The 20,279-nt window shown below is 39.6% G+C and overlaps 1 protein-coding gene across 3 annotated transcripts in view; it reads left to right on the top strand.

The window, feature by feature from the left end:
- The first annotated feature begins 4,087 nt into the window (after positions 1-4,087).
- Positions 4,088-20,279, top strand: part of NECTIN3 (nectin cell adhesion molecule 3) — a 183,103-nt gene continuing 166,911 nt past the window's right edge. For all 3 annotated transcript variants that reach the window (XM_027868027.1, XM_027868035.1, XM_027868026.1), the window contains exon 1: positions 4,088-4,242. In XM_027868027.1, the coding sequence (XP_027723828.1) occupies positions 4,089-4,242 (154 nt within the window). In that variant the 5' untranslated portion in view covers position 4,088. The remainder of the gene's footprint in view (positions 4,243-20,279) is intronic.

Raw genomic sequence — 20,279 nt, forward strand, 5'->3', positions numbered from 1 at the left:
ATGGGCGTGTCTATATGTCTTAGTTAGTAGCAAGCATATACTTTCATTCTGAGTGGTATTACAGAGCACAGTGTTTGAACGTGACAGTTATGTTAGCAAACAGTGGTGAAATTGTGAGAATTTTGCAGAAAACTGAATATTTTTGTGGTTTGAAGTTCTTATTTAACTACACTTACTGCATTAGCAGGTTTAATAGACCATGCATTTCCAACTGGGAAAATGTTGATTAACTATCAAATAGCAAGATCTGAAAGTCTGAAATTTTGTAAAACATCACTTATACTCCCTTAAGAAAAAGTCATGCTTCTTCAAACATCAAGGTATGACACTTTGCTGACAGTGAAAGTATTGCCAGAATGGATGTAACTGAATTGTATGATTCTTAGTTATAGGGCATGCTATAAATATTTTCCTTCAATAAACATTCACCTATAACACTAAAGAAATAATAACCTAAACTTTTTAACCTGAATTATGTGACTAGATACAACATTTACAAGAATGAAAATATTTCACTTCTCTCTTAAAATTCTAAGTTTTGCTTTTCAGTTAAGAGTTAATGAAGCCTTTTACTTGGCAATCTCTGTGGCAGAAAGCTAGATTAACATGGTACTGTGTTGAGCAGGGAGTTTAACCCATGATGGTGGAAAACCATTAATACTGCTCTAGCATACTTATCTCCTTAGGGATTTGAGACATATTTTTCTTTGTCAAAATATTTATCTTTATATAATATACAAATGTTTAATATTTTCAGAATATCCACATCAGCAATGTATTAAGTACTCTAGAAATCTGTCTCACATAAAACCACAATTGTGAAATAATCTTTGAAGTTAAAAAATTCAAGAATGGTGACAAAAACTGTAAAGCACCTATATTAAATGTTACTCTAAGTCAAATACTTGAGGGAAAAAGCAGAAGGATGACAATGCTACTTTTGGAAGTGGATGGAAATTGGAAATTATCTGTTGAACCATGAAAATGTTGGGTTCAAACGTCATATATTTAAGTAAGATGCAAACCTACTTTAAACACTTAAAAATTGCATTCTTTGTGTAGCTCATTTAATGAGTCTAATTTGAGTACTTAGCAGTGTCAAAGTGGAATCATGACCTAGGTTGTATCTAGAAAGCAGCCACAAATGGCAAGTGGTATTTACAAAGTATTTTAACCTTTCTGTGCCTAGTTTTTCCCTGCAGGCAAATAAGCATAAGAATAATTGACATTTTCTTTGTGGAGTATGTGCTTTGACATCCTTGGCTGTAAGATGATAGCTCAAAATCATTGTTATTAAAATAAGTGCATATACGCACATACAGCATAGGCATGGTCCCCTGCTAATGCCCATAAAACATAACTACTCTTCTCCCCTTACTTCTCATCTCTCTATGTCAAAGAAGAGCATAATCATACCATATATCACTAATCCAATTTCTCTAAAGATGGAGGCAAACATTTTTTGGGGGGGAAATCTCCGTATCATCCTTTTGAGAAGCACAAAACTTGCTAATCCCTCATGGTCTCTATAGCAATAGCACTGTGCCCCTCACTTAAATCCTTTGGCAGGGTTTCAAAAACAGGATAAATGGTTTTTTCTGGTGTCTGGATCCATCAGAGAACTGAGAGTTGGGGTCTGGGAGGATGGGATTGGAAGGCATATAAAAACTGTTGCTTAACATTTAAGTGAGCACCAATAATGTATTAAGCATGAACAAAACATGTACGCAGCCAGACACTGACTGCCCAGTGGGCTGTCTCAATGTGCAGATGAACTAGATTTCAGAAATATTGTTAAAAAAAATAATTTTCTCAAGGGGAGGGTGGTGTCTAGACTGATAGCAGAGTCAGAGTAGCAGCATTTCGTCAGTTCTGGTCATCGCCAGGGGATCTCCTTAGGTAGTTCATGATAGGCTTTTCTGATACTGCGATTCCTGAGGGCAAATTTTGAGGGTAGGAGTGAGTCTTTTCATGAAATTTCCCTGCTGGCTATTTCAGTCATGTTTACAGAGCAACAAGGAGGATGTAGGGAGGTAAGGGTGGGAGAGGGGAAGAAAAGATGGGATTAAAAGAAGAGGTACATGATTGAAGCAAAGGGTGGCAACAAGAGAGGCAGAAATTATGAACTCAAGAAGCATTTATTAAACTCTTACTAAAGAAGAGATAATAGGCAGGGGAAGAATGGTGGCTAGACTTGGAAGGTGAGTGAAATAGTTTAAATTTAATCTTGAATGAAGGCTGTGGGTGGTGTCGGAGGGTGTGGAGGGGGAGCCTGAAGTGATTTAAGTGAGGAGGGCAAGAGTAGAATAGCAGTGACAGCCAAATGTTAATCATGTATCGGAGCCATCCCTTGCGTCGAGATTGTTGGTTCTGGCTCAGCTCCGGCTTAGTGGGGGCAGATTTGCTACTACGTTGGCTGTAGCTGGATCGATGCGAAATTAATCGTCCTAGTCCTGGTGACAGGTGTCCCCACACAACCCAAACCGCCCTCTAACATCAGGCTCCCTAGAAAACAAGGAGGATGCAAGGGTGTGTGTGTGTGTGTGTGTGTGTAGGTGAGCGCCTTAACTTCTCTCTTCTCTCCATCCATGGACTGCGTCTATGAACCCCCAGAAGGTCAGGCCACAGGGGCTGCGTGTTTGCTAGGAGGGAAGGGGGAAGGAATCCGCAGGCACTTAAAAAAAAAGTCTCCTGCGGAGCCTATGCCACAGCTAAAGGATAGAAAGGAATAAAGGTGGGGTGGGGGTTATAATAAAATTACACGAACAAGCTAGGAATCCAACCCCTCCCCACCAAAGATACCCCCCCACCTGGTCCGAGGAGCCATCGCCTCTCCTCCCCGCGGGGGCCGACACCCCGGAAAGTCCCCCCTAGTCTTCCAGGGGTCCCTTTTCACTCCCGGAGTCCGTCCTTGCCCCTAGAGCCGCCTCTCGCAGGGAAGGCAGAGACACGAAAGACGCCCATGAAAACTTGAGCCTCCCCAGCCCCGGAGCTGCGGGCAGCAGGACGAGAAAGAGCTGCTCGCCGCCTCCCTAACCGAGGAGGAGGAAGGGGGCGAAAATGGGTCCCCTTTGCCTCTCAACTTCCCTCGCTGCCCCGAGCCCGGGAGGACAGAGCAAAGTCGCGGAGGGCAGCGTCCGGCAAGGGGGCAGAGGGTAGCCTCTAAAATGGGCGACGGAAGGACAATCCTTCTCTCCTCCTCCTCCCCCGCCAGCGATCCCCCCCGCCACCTCCGGCAGCTCTCAGCCGGGCTCAGGCGCTAGGCGCTAGGCGCCCCGCCTCCCAGCGAGCCGGACAGCGGAGCGCGGAGCAGTGATTGCCCCTCCGCCCTCAGCCGCCGTCTGCCGCCAGGGCGCGGTGGACCCCGATGGGGAGGAGGCGGGAGAGACCATTGGAAACATTCGGAGGGGGGGAGAGGAGGGGGCTACTGAAGGAGGAGGATGAAGAGAGGCAGGGGAAGAGGCCGGGGGGTGGGGGAGGGCCGGGGTGCTTTAACCTCTTCCAGATTTCCCTTTCTTTTCTTTTAAATTAAAGCTTGGTTCAGGGACAAGCTCCCTTACTAGAGTGAGCGGGGAAGGAGGGGGAAAAGACATTTTCTTTTTTTGGGCGGGGGTGGGCGCGGTTTAGACTACAAGATCCAGGATAGAGAACTAGTTTGGACAGAAGGGGCGGGAGAGTCCGAGAGTCCCCTTCCTCTCGGCCCGCTCCGCCCCCGCCCCCGCCGAGCGCCCGGCCCCCCTCCCGCCCGGGGAGGGGGTGGTGCGTTCCGAGTTCCCAGGAGTTCGAGGCGGGCGGGGTGGAGGGGGAGGGGAGTGGCCGTGGCGGCGGCAGCGGCGGCGGGCGGGCGGCTCCAGCCTCAGCCTCAGCAGCGGCGTCGGCGACGACGAAGTCGAGGCAGCAGCGAGCGCTCGGCTCAGTGTCACCCGGCGGCGACGGCGACGGCGGGGGCCCGACCGGAGCGAGTTGGAGGCGCGCGCGGCGGAGCTGCCGCGGCCGCGGCCGCCGCTGCCCGGAGCCCGAGGCGCCGGGGCCAGTAGAGGCGGGCAGGGGGGGCGGGAGGGCCGGGCGCCGGGGGGAGGGTTAGGGGGATGGCGCGGACCCCGGGGCCGGCACCGCCGTATCCCGGAGGCGGCAAAGCACAACTTTCCTCCGCTTCTGCCCCCGGAGCCCAGCTCTTCCCGCTGCCGCCGCCGCTGCTGCTGTTGCTGCTCTTCCCGCTGTTCTTCTTTTCCCGGTTCTGCGGTAGGTGAAACCGGAGCCCGGGGCTGGGAGAGCGGGCGGAGCCGCCGGTCCTCCCCGGGGTGCCGGCCGGGGAGCTCGGGGCCCCATGGCGGGAGGCGGTTGGGGGTCGGCGGTTGGAGGCGCGGTGGGGGCGGCGGACTTTGGCTGGAAACTTTTGCCCCGGTGCGCGGCGAGGACTTGCTCCGGCGGCTCCTCGGGGCGCGCGCGGGCGCGCGCTCCCCGCCGAAGTGTGAGAAGTGTGCAAGGGGGCGCGCGCCCCGGTGTCTGTGTGTCTGCGTGTGTGTGCATGCATCTGGGCGGGGGGCCCCTAGCTCCAGAGCCGGCCTGGGGAGGTGGGCTCCGGAGGAAGGCGTCTCCACCCAGCCTCTCCTTCTCCAGTTTATCCCTCGATACCAGGCTCCGCCCGGCTCCCTTTGCGGGAGTTTTATTTATTTGTTTTATTTATTCCTCTTAGTGCTTAGACTTGCTTCGTTGGTGTGGGAAGGGTTCTTTCCCGTGTTCCTCGGGACCGTTACTTTCTCTCTCAGGTGCTGGAGCCAGAGGGGGGGGGGGGGGACGGGAACAAGAGTAGGATGAAGCTGCAGCCTTCTCCCTCATTTTTTCTCCTCCTGACCCACATCTTCCCTATTCCTTCCTGCGGATCTCGGGCTCCCTTGCAAGAAATCCTTAGAAACAGATAGAGACCCAGGAGCCTGAATAGGGATGTAGTTTGGCTCTCTTCTCCGTCCTGGAGTCGGGCAGCATCGGCTTAGTCACCCCTGCAGCATCCCCTACACTCACCTCTTCCTTCCGCCCACCACTGTTCCACTGGTTTTGGGACCCCCCCCGACACACACACACACGCACACACACACCCCTCTTTCCTTCTCTCCACACCCACCCCCGCCTTTCCACCCCACTGTCTGCTTTCCCTCTTCCGACAAGTCCTGTGTCCCCTGGAGTTATGCTTTTTTTTTTTAAATGCCCATTTGCACCAGCTGCCTAACTAACCCCCCCTCACCCTTCAGCATCTCAGTCTTTCCCCTCCTCCCAAGCCTTCTTATTTTCTTATAAATTAGTCTCTAGTTTTACGAATTAGTTTTAGATCAGTTTCTCCACCAACATGTGAGTGATGGCGCTGGATGCTTGTAGTTTGTAGTTTTCATGTGTTCCCAGGAGTGTGAGGCTAGAGACCTTATTGTTGGTTCTTGTTCAAAAATAACTGCCTCTTGTGCTGTGGAGTGGAAAAGGATTTCTGTCCCTTTGCCCTATCTCCCTTCTACCCCCCCCCCCCCCTCCCCCCCCCCCCCCCCCCCCACGGTCTTTGGAGATTGTTTAAATCCTTATCCATCTCTTATTCTAAAGGCTGCTGGAGATTTTTGGTGGGGAGCGGTAGTAATAGAAACTTAGGTCTATTCCCCTCCCCACCCCCAAGAAAAAATCTGTGATGGGTGGATGCAGGCTGCTGTTGGTGGTTGTCAGTTTTAAGGACACAGTTGAGAGTTTTGCTAGGTAAATGTTGATTTGGTGAATAGTGTGATTTGGAGGAAAGAGAAGATCCTCAGAGGCAGCTGTGCCCCTGTGGTTGTGCGGGGGCCAAAGTTATCTTGCAGAGATTGAGTGCCCCTTATAGGCAGTGAACTCCCACTGCCAGTCTGTCACCGCGTCTCTTGCAGTGTAATGAATTAACAAGCTGTTTTTGACTAAGGTGTTTCAGCATGATGGGGTCGGTGGTTTGTCCTTAATTTTACAAAATGAAATTTTTCTTTCTTCTGCAATTCGGGAAAACCTTGAAGACATAAATATCAATGATGTTCTTACCTGTATTAGTTTAATTATGTTCCCAGAGTTCTGATTTTTTGAGTGACCGATGTTTCGAATTATAACCCAAAAATTTGTTACATCTTTATTATAATGGTGTGTAGTAGAGACTGAAGGACAATAATATTTATCTCAGGAAAAAAGGAGATCTGGTTAGGCAAGTGCCCCAATCAAGACTGTGACACCAGCTGATACAAGGATAGGGACTTGCATAACCTTTTCACAGTATTTGTGCAAGTGAAGTGTTGATTGCCTTTTGAAGGAACACATTGGTCTGCACATAGAAAAAAAAAATTAGTTTTTCTTCAGTGTGCAGGTGTTTTTTGAGGAACTTGTTATTTTGTTTTCAAGCACCAGCAAATCTCTTTCCTGTGTTCATTCAATATAAGTATATATAATGTTTTATAGGTTTTTCTTTAAGGCTTTTTACTTTAAAGTTATTGGATACACAACTCCACTTTCAAAACATACACAGTACTCAAAAGTCTTAGTGCATTTTGAGCTCTTTTTAAAAAAAGTAAGCTTTTATAAGTTAAAATGCACTAAGACTTTTGGGACACCCTGTATACAGACTCCACTTTTTTTCATTCAAATAGTTTTTTTTTTTTCCTGAACTGTGGTAGGGTTAGGTCACCTAAATTTATCTGGTTTTCTGAGAGTTTTTCTATTCCCTCAGTTTTAGAATTTAGTCTTTTGAAAAGTAGGCCTGACTTACGAATTCCTGCTAAGTGAGGACACTTGAAATTTTTAAAAAGTAAGTTGTTGACTTTATATATATACAGGTCAGTCAGTACATGCTTATTGGTTGATATCTGAGTTGACTCATCTTGAAAGATGATTCTGATTAAAAGCTATACATTTTCATCATATTGTCTTGTTTCAGCACATGCAGTATATCTTCTCAGTATTGCTCTTTAAAATATGTATACACGTTTGGCATTGTCTTACCTGGGCCAATAACAAACTAAAGTTCCTGTTGTTTTTTTTCCTGTTATATCAACGAGTTTTTGAATATTTTTTAACAAGTGATAGGACAAAAAACAAATCCCACAAAACTCTGAACAGTGTTAATTGGTTTATCATAATGTGCCTCTCATGTAGTGGGAGCCCTTGTTTGTTGAATTGATGATGAATCATTTTGTTCTCTTTTGCATGCATTTTCTTTTTCATTGGGGAAATTACATTTTTAATTGAACATTTTAGTTGGTTAGCAATCTTTAAAGGCTTTTAAAAATGATTGAATATTTCTAACTAGTTGGTTTTACAGCATCTTCTGGTTTTATAATAAATTAGCTCCAAATTTATATCTTTCATCCTTGTCAAAATCATTAGTTTACTATTAGTGTTGGCTTCTGTTAATTTTTTTCCCATTTATTTTAAGCAGTAGTGGTAGAGTTTAGATATAAGGGAAGAGAAGGTTGGTGAGGATCTCTTGACAGTCAGCAAGTTTTTTTTTTTAATGATATAAAGATCTTCCAATCTTCCAAATTACCTGTAATACTGTACCATATGTCAAGATAGTCTGTTTTATTTCCTGATCAAGTGGTTAGAAAATCTGCATGAGGAGTCTATTAAATTTGGAGTAGAACAAATAGTTGAAGGAGACTGGTGGAACTAAGCCTCAGAGAGTAGCAAAAGAATAACCTACTTATACTTACTTGCCCAATTTATTCTATTTTATTTCTATATTTAATAATAGAAGTTGGGGCAAAGACGGGGAATAGGAATAGTTTTGTACTTAACCACTTAATTTTTGTGATAAACATTTCTTGGTTTGTTGAAAGAATTCTAGTCCTTTAGTACTGTTCCTTTTAAAATACACACCCTACTAAAACATTTTCTCATTTTGTTTTTTGTTTGGTTACATTAATGTTTACAATACATCTCCAACATTACATTTATAATATTTAATATAAATGCAGGTGGTTTGCAACTTAAAATGCAAAGGGGTCTTTTATTCTTTATAGGTATTTAGTAGATACCTGCTCTTTTCTTTTTAACCCTATATAGTGAGTCTCCTATGTTTTCACATGAGCCATCATTATTTTCAGTGGTAGATATAGAACAAGGATTCTTAACCTGTGGTCTGTGAACTTTTTTATTTTAAAAAAATATTTTGATAACTTTTATATTTACTTAACTTTGTAATCATATATTTTATACATTTAAAAACTTTCTAAGAAGGGGTTCATAAGCTTCACTAAGAACTTATAGAAGTTATTTCTATCAGAAACTATAATCCATTTTTACACAATTTATGGTATAACTACAACATACATTGCATGTCAACTTGATGCTTGATAGTCATAATCCATAATTTTTAAAAATTTCATAATTATCATAGATGTCATTTTTTATAATCTTGCTGGTGTGAAAATCTACATTCCCAATATTCATTAATTATATAAAACACTGAAGTATTTAATGTATTTTTCTAAACTTGTAGAGATAACATTTTACTTATTTCTTTCATTTCTTTTACATATGTTTAAATATCAGCTATGTGTGAGGCGCTGTGTTAGATAGGCACAAGTAATTAATACTTATAAAGACTGTTAGGTGAAATGTTAGATAGAAAGCGTTTAGTAAAGTCCAAATTTTTTCTTTTGGAGAAGGAATATAGTTTTGGTTCAGTGAAATTTTTTCATAAAACAAAGGAAAGGTTTTTTTTTTTAAGTATTTTCTTTTTTCTTGTACTTTAATGATCAGATTTTGGATAATTTATTCAGATTTAGTGACTGCAAATCAAAGCACTTAAAGATTTATTTGTAAGTATAGGGTGTGATATTGTGATATCTGCAGGAAGCCTTCCCTTCCTTTTGCTAATTATCTCCTGTTTATCCTTTATAGCTTGCTTTGTGTATATTTGTTTACATGTTTTCTCCCCCATTAGATTGTAAGCTCCTTGAGGACAGGGGAGTCTTTTTTTTTTTGTATCTTCAGCACTTAACACAGTGTCTGGCACATAGTAGGTGTTTAATAAATGTTAAATGATATAGAATAATTCTAAGGGATTTTATATATGGAGAAGGTATTTTAAGTTTAATTTCAAAAGAAGATTTTAATTTGTATTGGAAGAATGAATAGTAGGAAAAGAACCTGTTTTCTCTATATGTATCAAGAAATAAAGTTCAACCTGATGCTTTACAAAATGATGCTCTGCTGATGAACAGATATGGTGAATATTAGCATCTGGTAAAACTAGAAACAGTATTCTTTGAAGAAGGGAGGAATAATTTAGCAAATGTTTATTATATGGACCTATTAAGTATAGAATGCTTTATTATCTATTTGGGTGAGATAAAAAAAAAGTTTAGCTAAGGAAGAAACTGACAATATCCAGTTGGAATTTAGGGATTCTTTTTTTCTTTTTTCTTTTTGGTGAGGCAGTTGGGGTTAAGTGACTTGCCCAGGGTCACACAGCTAGTAAGTATTAAGTGTCTGAGGCCGGATTTGAACTCAGGTCCTCATGAATCTAGGGCCCATGCTCTATCTACTGCGCCACCTAGTGCCCCTGGAATTTAGGGATTCTTGAAGTATCTTTCAAGGAATCAGTAATCTTAAGGATATAAGAGGTTTGAGGCTTTTAATTTAACCACAGATTATGTATAGATCACTATTAGATGGCATTTTAAGATTCTTGAATTACCAAATTCAGATTTAGAATTACATAAATTGACAATTTTCTGTTGTCTCATTAGCATCTGCCATCTTCAGAGGAAATAAAATATTCTGTGGGAATACTTTGCACATACAGATCCATACTTCTCAAGATTATATTAGCTTTACTGAACAGAAATTAATCTTTTGATTACTGAGATTTGATTACTGAGAAAGCCTTCAAAAGGCCTCTCAAAACTGGGAGCTTATGGTTTTGAGACATCATCTGTCATTAAGAACCGTAATCACAATACATCCAACTTTATTATATTGATTTCCTCCATTTGTTGGGGTCCTTCCTACAATGTAGAGTCAGAAGACTCGGCTTCATAATCTGTATGTGATTTACTTGTTGGATGACTGTGGACAAGTCACTTTCATCCTTTGCATCTCATTTTCCTTGGCTGTAAAATTAGGGCATTGGATTCTGAGGTCCCCTTCCAAGTTCTTAGACAGATGATCTTATGTTTTTTTCTTGTATTGATTGGGAAGGGGAATTAAGTACAAGCTGGATGAGCTAAACCTTAACCCTGTCACCTACCACTACTTGTTTCCAAACTAGAAATAGAGTTTAAGAGGATTTAATATCTACCCACACTTAATTTTTAAACATATTTTAACATCCTTTCAATTAGGGCTATAGTTGGGGAATAGAACTTTTGATTTTTTACTTGTGATTAATGAAGAAAAGTAAGGTTTATAATTGAAATTAAATTGAAGGTTTGGAATTAGTTTTAGAATCACTTCACAGATAAAAATATAAAGTTGGTGAACAATAATTATTGTATGTTATAGATGTTTTGGCCAGTTTCCTGAAAGTTGATCACAGCAGTATTTTTAAAATAATATATGGATATTTCCAAGTATTGAAGAGAAGTGTAATTTATAATTAAGTGCAAATTGTGGAATGAAATTAGATTACTATTATTCTTAAATTAAATGGGATTATTTGGACTTTGTCTGGCAGCCTTTCCAATTCAGAGACGAGGGCAGTGAATGTAAATAATTGGTTTTCTTAGATGGTGGTTTGTTTTGTCTTTCCTTTACTTTTGGCCTCATAAAGAATATTTCCAAAGCTTTCATTGAATTTCTTATTCTTTTTCTGATGAAAATTTATGGTGATTTTTTTTGGGGGGGGTGATTATAATTGATTTGTTCATGTAGTATAGTAAACATGTTAAGACAGAAAAGTCTGAGATGGCCATATAATCTCCATGAAAAACATTTGGATAGTATCTCAGTTATTAACCAGTGCATGGGTCGTTTGCCCATCTACTGTGATAATTTTGAAAAGAACTGTTTATATTGTGGCCTTAATAATTTTTATTCAATAATCTGGCAATCCTAGTTTCATTTAAATCTGAAGTGCCACAATATCCATGAAGCCTTTTCCTGATCTCTGCAGCTACTAGATCTGCTCTTCCCTGCCCCCCCACCAAACAAAAAACCACCTTGCATTTATTTTGTATATATACATACATTTTGTATACACTATCATCTGCAATTGACTATAAGCTCATTGATGACAGAGATTGTTTTGCTTTTGTCTCCCTAGTGCCTGTAGAAGGGGCTTAATCATTGCTTGTTGATACGAATGAGTGGGTGCTAGCAGTCCTTGCTTCTTGTAGTGTATTCATTTTCTATTTAGACAAACAGGGAAATATAGGACTGGTTCAATAAGGGCAGTTTGCCTACTGAATAACTTAAGAATTCATGTTTCCGAGGCAAGCATACAAAAGCATCATCTCTGACTTTTCGATGCCTGGATAACTAATATGAAACTAATTTGTTTTAATACTTTGGAGTATGATAGTAAATTGACACATTAATGCACAGATGGGTGAGAGTTAAACAAATGAAACTTTTCCAAAACTTTGCCTATAAGCAGCATTTCAGTTAGAAGTTTCTTAGCCTTTGTCATTACTGCGCTCACCTTGTTTTGTTAATTCATTCTGAAGCCAGTTGGGTGTTTCACCCAGTAGAGGGCAGCATTTAAGAAGAAAGGCACACCAACAGCCTATCTCATGCCCAATTAAAGATCTGGTAATGAGAATAGTTCTTGAAAAAGTTGATATAATTTCATTTGGTTATTTGACCAAGTCTGAAAACGTAGAAACTCACTTTGTGAATGAGGTGATTCTTGATATTTCTGTTTTAGCTTGGTGGAACGACTGTCTGAAATAGATCATCAGTACTCAATTTTGATTCATATTACTTGAAATTCCCTCTTCCTAATCCACCTGTTTAAATTATAGTTATCTTTCCCATGAAGCTTTCCTAGGCCACTCTAACATATGTCAATTCTCCTATTCAATAAACTGCAATGGCTTCCTCTTACCTCAAGGGTCTAATATAAAATCCTCAGGTTTTTAAGGTTCTTCATAACCTTCACCCTTCCCACCTTTATAGTATACTTACACCTCACTCCCCTCCAAGAACTCTGTGATCCAGTGACACCTCCTTTCTGTTCCTCACACAAAACACATTATCTCCTGACTGGACATTTTCACTGAACACCTCCCCGTGTTTAGAACCTCCTTCTCCTTATGTGTGCCTCGCATGTAATAGGTGATTAATAAATGCTTGTTGACTCAATAGTGATGTTTTCCTTCTTTCATATGATTATGTTTATTGTTAAACTATTTATTTGGTGCATATATTCATCTACATTTCCTTGAAGACAAGGAGCATATCATACTCTTAGCCAGAGAATTCCTTTAAATTTCTTAGTTATCATTGTCCATGGATAGAAAAAGATAACACACATAAAAATAAAATTGACTATGTTGTAACAGAAAGAAAATGACTAGTTAATTTCTCAAAAGATAAAGTCAAATAATATAAATAAGCAGTTTTGAAAGGAAGATAATATAAGCTATCAAGAGCCATATGAAAAAGTGCTTCAGATCACTAAATTCAAATTGAACCAGTGCAGGTTCTTACCTTCTCCTACCCATCAGTTTAAAGATGACAAACAAGGAAAATGACAGTTGTTGGAGGGGCTGCAGGAAAGCCGGCACAATAACATACTATTGTTGGAGCTATGAATTGATCTAAATATTATTTAAAGCAATTTGAAACTGTGCCCCCAGAGTTACTACATTATATGCCTTTAGACCCATTGACACTACTACCAAAGAGATAAAAGACAGGAAAAGGACCCATACATACAATATTTGGGAATAGTTAACTATATTATGGTATATGAAAAAAGTAAAATCTTATTGCATTACAAGAAATGTAGAAATTGATATTTTCATTTAAATCTGGGAAGTCTTGTGTAAACTGATGTAGAGTGAAGTGAGAAGAACCAGGAGAACAATTTTATATAGCAGAATTATGAAGAAAAAAAAAAAACATGAACACCTTGAGGATTTTTGATCAATGCAGCGAGCAACTATGGTATGATATGCTGTCCACTTCTTGACAGAAAGATGATGGAATCAGGATGCAGAATGAATATACATTTTTAGACATGTGCAGTGTGGGAATTAATTTTGCTTGACTGCGTATTTGTTACTAGGGCTTTTTTTTCCCCCATTGGTGGAGTGGGAGGTTGAGATGATAAGGACAGGGCAGAAAAAGAAAAGAGAAAAAAAAGGTCATTGATATCTTTAAAAAAAAAAGTCTGGAGAAGAGAATAGAAGGAAGGCCAGAAAGAACTACAGACAAGCAAGTCAGCTTTGCAAGTAACAGGTTAAACACTATATATTTGAAAAGTAAACTGTATAATAGAGAACTGCGGTGTCATGTGCAGTCCTTTGTCCCTTTTTTCTTTTATAAATATATTGAAATATCCCTTTTATAAGTTCAGAATAAAAATAAATAAAATTAAAAAACCACTGGGTTCCAATGTGGGTACCATTTCTGAAACAGCTCTGTTTGCACGTGATTGACTAGTTTGGACCAGTGATCAAAGTCAGCAATAAGTTCTAAGAAATGCTACGGATGAGAAGTCAGCGTTATAACAGCTCTGGTATGATTTCTTGGAACATGCTGTTAACACTCCAAATTGAAAAATAGGACAATATATATACTCTATCACCTTTTCATAGAGAAATTTAAAACACAGGTGTGAGGAGGTCAGCAGCCCACCTCATCCAGTAAACATTTGATTTCACCATATAGCACAGAAGCCACCGATAGTAGTAGTTTATAATGTAAACTCATTTACAAACTGTTATGGAGGATGGTGAAAAATTGTGTAGCATCACCTTATAAAGCAGAATGAAGGGGGAGAAGGAGTTTGCAGAAAACTTACAGGGTGGTACTCATCTAAACCACATCATCCCAAGTAATTGTAGTTTAAACTCCAAGGTAAAAAAGGACAGGCAAAAATGAATATGAATTGTCAGTATTTCTGTAACAGATTCTTTTGTAATGATGCCTGTGTGGTTATCCCATTTGGTCTCCAGTCCTCAATGTGCTTAGGAGGAAGCAGTTGAAAATAACAATTAAGAAAATGAAGTCAGGAAGGGCAGGTGGAATAAACCAAGTATATATAAGAAATTAGAAGTTACACAATACTCTTGTTTAGTTTTTAAAACCTCAGTCTTTCTTTCATCCCCATTGGCTATTGCTCCTTCATTGGGTATTACTTCCTTTCCTGCAGGCACTTTGTGATCCATTCAAATTCACTTTGCTTTGCGTCTCACAACAATCCCATCTTCTGTCTTTGACAGTACCCTGTGCCTGGAGTGAACTCTCTCCTTATTCCACTTCACAGGATCCCTGTCTTCCTTAAAGATGAAGCTCATCTCTTTCATGAAACTTTTCCTGGTGCCTTCCAACTATTTTTAGTGCCTTCCCTCCCAAACTATTTTGTATGTATTTACTTATTTTTGCTGTTTATGTTTTTATATCTACTTGTGGCCTCCCCTATTACAATGCAAGATTTGTTTTATTCTTTGTGCTTATATCTACAGCACCTAGCACAGTCAGTGCCTACAGCATAGGTACATAGTAATTGCTAATAAGTACTTTCTGATTGACTTAGCTTTTCATATATATGAGGATATTCTTAATAAAAATGAGAAATCAGTGGTCAGGCTTTCAGAGACTAATTTCTATGACCGGTACAATTTGTAAGTTTTAAACTGTGTAGCAAATAAGTAAACTTTTGCTGGTGGTAGTTTGTTAAGTCTTTGTATTTGTCATAGAATATTAATAGAATAATATCTAAGGCCTTCTCTTTGTAAGTCGCTTGTTAATTTTAATGTCACAACTACTAGGAAATGGACTGAAGTTGAGACTCATTTTACATTTTGGCCTATCAGATAAGAATAAATCCCTGCCTACCTGAGCTATATTTTGAAACAGCTACCCATGGTGGTAAGCTGAGAAGATACCAAATCTAAATGAAAGATAAATCTATGATCTAGTTTTGTGATCCCGCTTTAAAACTGCTTTGATTGTATGTATCTGAAGTACCATCTGTTGCAAGAAATGTAAAAGTGAAGCTCTGCCATTGTAGGGGGCAGATTGAGAATAGGTCCATAGAGATGGAACATGGCTACGTTAGTTTTATCATTCTTTAAGGGTAGAAAAGGTGGCATGTAATGGGGAGCAATCAGGGAAGCACTCAGCAGCCTTTATCCCACTGTGCTGGCATCTGCTTGCATTAATAGCTACATTAACCACTGTAAATCTCAACATTTCTATGAGTTAATCTTTCAACAGGAAAAAGACTCCAAACTGGAAAAACTCATGGTAATATTGGTAACATCTGTGTCGCCTCTGTCATAGACGTTGAGAGGTATCTCCTCCATATATATACCTAGCCAACTGAAGGATTACGGAATTGAATGGGCTTGATGGCATGTTAAATTTAATCAGCTTAGTAATGATTTTTAACCATGTTAATATTAAGGGTTCCCTCATAAATAGAACACTTACAGACATTTGGGGGCTTTTAGATTTCACACTCTACTGAGAGTCTAGTCAAATGTTAGATTCTTTATCTTTTCTCCTGTAAGAGTTATACAATAACTATAATAAGAGACAGGTTTTTATATTGTCAAATCTTTTTAGCTAGTGTTATAACCTGGGTAAGGACAATAAACACTGGTCATCCATAATATTTCTTAGCTGATATGCTCATGAATCCATTGAAATAGAATCTCATAAGAGCTAACAGTAACTTTTTTTGCTATGTTGAAGCCAACGTCTGCTTATAAAATCGGTTGATTCACATATAGTATCACAGAAAATGAATCTGAATCCTGATTGTGCTGCTTACTTGCCCAATGGTGTTGGGCAAGTCACTTCAGGGTTTCAGTTTTCAGATCTGTGAAATGAGGAGAGTGGTGTGTATGCAAAGGTCCCCTTCCATTTTAAAATCTATGCTCCGAAGACAAAGATCAGAATCTGATGGCAGGTTTTAGTTGTGATTAGTGAAAACTTTCGAGAATATATAAGCAGTTAATGAAGTTTTGTTGAACTTTGTGGGATATATAAAAAACACATGATCTTACATTCTGAAAGTTGAAAAGCTTTCCAGACTCAGGAATTGAAATTGAAAAAAAAATTTGAAGTTAATGTAGGAACATGTACAGCTTGAAAAAAAAAAAACTGTTGTTTTGCTGCCCTCTACAGTTGTCCAGAGTAGTTCCTATGAAGACATTCCCTGCCAGTCTTTTGCATTTCAGTTAGTTAAATGAGCCATGGATTTGACCTTTTCAGTGTGATAAGTACAAAACTTTGTTTTCCATTCACTTGATGTATCACTGGTATTGCAGAAAGGATGTAACTTATCAGGATGGTATGTAAGTAAGACTACAGATCACTTATGAATCAATAATTATTTGAGCACTATCTTATCTTCAGTAGTCTTAAGTTTTGTGGGAAATATAGAAGTTATAAAATTTGTCCTTTGTCCTCTAGTTGCTTATAATTTATTTGAGGAAAGTAAGACTTTTGAAGTCACCATTGTTTGTTCTTTTTAGGGTTCTGAGATCTTTCAGATTTGTTTTTCTTTGTATTATTGTTAATGTATTAATTGTTCTGGTTCTGTTCATTTCACTCAGCATCAGTTGTCACAAGTATTCTCATGTTTCCCTGAATCCATGGGTTAGTTTCATATGGTATAACAATATTCCATTACAATAGTTTTTTCAGAAATTTCCTGATTGGTGACTATCTTTGTTTTCATATCTAGAGATGCATATTGAGATGTGAATTCTCATACCAGTGTGTTGATTAATAATGCAAGGAAGGGCTTCTGCTGGGAAGATGTGTATATGTGTTGGAGTTAAGGTGAGTTGGTTAATGGATAGTGATGAATATGCAGAAAGAAAGCATGAGTAAAGTATTAAAAAGTACACAGAAGAAGAAAGTACAGGAGATAGAAACAGAGCAGTTTTGTTAATACCTTGTGAAAATTGATATGTGTATACTTCTTAAATACCAAACCATATGTAACAAGCTCAAAGTTTCTTATGCATGTCTCATTCTTGTTCTTTTTTTGTATGTGGAAATATTGTATTTGGTTAAGTTTACATTTAAGAAGAAAATAATGACTTACTCGTGGAACAGTGTAAAATCTTATGAGCTTTGGGCCCTGTTCTTCCCTCCATCCAGAATTCTGGACTCCCTTATATCCTATAGACATTGGCCTAAATAGAAACAGTTTCTTTCTTTCGTCTCCTTGCTCTTGCCTCAGTGTTTTACTCCTGAGGAAGTCTCCTAAATAAAATTTAGGTATGCCTTTTTCTAGGTTCCTCAAATGTAGTCAACAGAGTCCCTAACTTCATAGGCACTAACTGCAATATGGATATTTCTCATGGGACATCATAAGATTCAAAGGAGTCAATGGCTCCTGTGAAAAATTATAATAAAATAATTAAATAGCTCATTAGATACCCTCCCCCACTCCCCTCTTGCCTCACCACTTTCCCTAGGTAAAACACTTTGATAGGGTTTTTGGAAAATCCCCTTTCACATCAGTTCACATTAGATGTCTACTCATATATACTCATGACCGTAGTGAGGTTGGCAAACTTCAGACCTCTTCTGTACAGCCCCACCATCACCCCACCCCTCTCATTTCACTTCTTTAGATGCAGGGTAATGCTCTGGTAGTTGTCTTTCTCCTCCAAAAATGCACTGAGGAAATCTCTCTTTAGGAAGTTGGTGACTACCTCCTCAATTCAGGAAAGACCATTCTCAGAACCTCTAGTGTCTGACCTTTGCTCAGAAAACAAATAGGCCAGAAGGCAGTCAGTAATTGGTTCAGACACTCACCTCTGGGCATTACTTGCAAGCTGCTATTACTTCTTTGGAGAGGTAGAAGAGGAAATCTTGTCTTCCTGCCTTCCCCTTGGCTCCCTTCCTTCTGGCAGTTCTGTGTGGAGGGAGTTCAGAAGCTTAAGCTGGTGTCTCAGCTCACCACTATAGTGGGGGCAGCAGGAAAGCTCTTCTGCAAGAGCTCTTCTTCCCCTTCTATCACCACTTATCTTTGAGGCATCATCAGTAAGGTGATTCAGGGCATGCCCTATTAACCCTCATAGCATATTTATGTAGTACAGATTTTAATAATATAGGAGTTGAGAAAATGAGATCAGTGAGGACTAGAGCAACCTGGACATGGGAATAGCTTTCCTGTCAAACTTCACAAAGCTATTTGTTTTTCACAGTTCTCTAATGTTTTATGTATTATATGTATTTGTTTATTCCCCCTGCTAGACATTAAGTTACATGAGGGCAAGGACCTTTATAAACTTCACATCTTACCCAGCACAATATTCACTATTCACAATAAGGTAGGAGGACTTAGTAACCTTGAAGAATGGGTAAGATAGAAAGAGGCAAAGAAAAGACCATTCTAGAAAAGGGGGAAAAATGATTGGTCTCTAGAATTGGCAATTGTAGACAATTCAGTGTAAGAAATATCTAAATGCTTATTGTATAGAGTAAGAATACTTGATAGTCTCTGAGGAGAGACTAAGTTTAAAAATGACATGATACCTGTCTTCAAGGAGTTTTATAGTCAAGTAGGTGATATGCCAAATAACTATGATAAAAATATAGGTTATAAAGGTTAGAGAGGGCTTCCTATGGGTGTTGACATTTGAGTTGGACTTTATAGTGTTTAGAACAATTCTCCACAATAGTCCTGTAAAATAAGTCATTCATAGGTTAAATGACTTGCTTACTATCACACACATATGAGGTATTAGTGTTGGGAGTCTAACCAGTATTTCTGCTTGATAAAATTGGGAGGTCAGGGTGTTTAAGAGGACATAAATATTATAGTCCCTAAGTATGAGGGCAGGGGTTGGGGTGGAAATAAAGCTATGATAAAGCATTGCTTAGAAGAGGCAGGACAGTGACCTAGAGACAGATAAATAGAGCAATGAGCATCTGGAACACATGATAGAGATAGATGGAGTGAACTTCAAAGGAGGAGAGGTTGCAGAATTGTGATAACAGAGGAAAGTTTATTTATGGAGATATTAGTAGGGAGAAAAGGAGAGTGGTGAGTCTTCTTCATGGTCCAGTATATTGAGGGACACGAGAGAAAAAACAAAATAAGACAAGTTTATTAAATATTCTGTTTTTTTTCCTGGCTAGGCAATGGGGTAAAGTGACTTGCCCAGGGTCACACAGCCAGTAAATGTCAAGTGTCTGGGGTCGGATTTGAACTCAGGTCCTCCTGACTTCAGGGCTGGTTCTCTATCCACTCCACCACCTAGCTTCCCCTAAATATTCTTATGAGATGTAATAAGACAAAATGTATCTTTTTGTCCATGGCAGATGAGTTCCTTATTCATTTATGTTTGGGGGAGGAATGGAGGGCATATGTGTGGGGGAAACAAGCATTTATTAAGCACTTACTATGTACCAGGTATTGTACTAAACTCTTTACAAAGCAAACATAACTTTTTTCTCCATCAGTAAAATTATTTGTGAATCCTAATGATAAATGTAATGGGTTGTATTTTGTGGATCTGGATTTTCTACTTTGTGTTTGTGTATTTTCACTATGAATACATTCATCATCTTCTGGAAGAGGACCTTTGCAGATCTAACCTCTGTCCTCCATTCATGCATCTCCAATTGCCTATGATAAAGCTGAATGTCGAGTAGACATCTTCAGTTCAACATATCCAAAAGTGAATTTATTATCTTTCCTCCCAAACCATACTTCTTAACTTTCTACCCAGTTACTGTTGATAGCACTGTTGTCCCCTCAGGCACACAGTCTTGGTGTCAGCCATGACTGCTTCCTCTCCTTTCACCACTTCTAGTTAGTTGTCAAGTTCTGTTGATTCTCCGTTTCTAACGTCCTTTCTATACACCTCCTTTACTGCTGACAGTAAAGTGGACCCTTAGTACTTCATGCCAAGGCTGCTGCAGTTGCTTGCTGTTTGGTCTCTCTGTCTCAAGTCTCTCTCCACTCAGCTGTCAAATTGACCTTAAAGCACAGTTCTAGTGATGTCACTGCCGTCAACTCCATTGGCTCCCTGTTACTTCCAGGATCAAGTATAAATAAAATTCTTTGTTTAGTTTTTAAAGGCCTTCATACCATGGCCTCTTCTTATCTTTTCAGTCTTCTTTCTCCCTCACCATGTATACCA

The sequence above is a fragment of the Vombatus ursinus genome, unplaced genomic scaffold, assembly GCF_900497805.2.
Source record: "Vombatus ursinus unplaced genomic scaffold, bare-nosed wombat genome assembly UNPS02001419.1, whole genome shotgun sequence".
Classification (NCBI taxonomy): Eukaryota; Metazoa; Chordata; class Mammalia; order Diprotodontia; family Vombatidae; genus Vombatus; species Vombatus ursinus.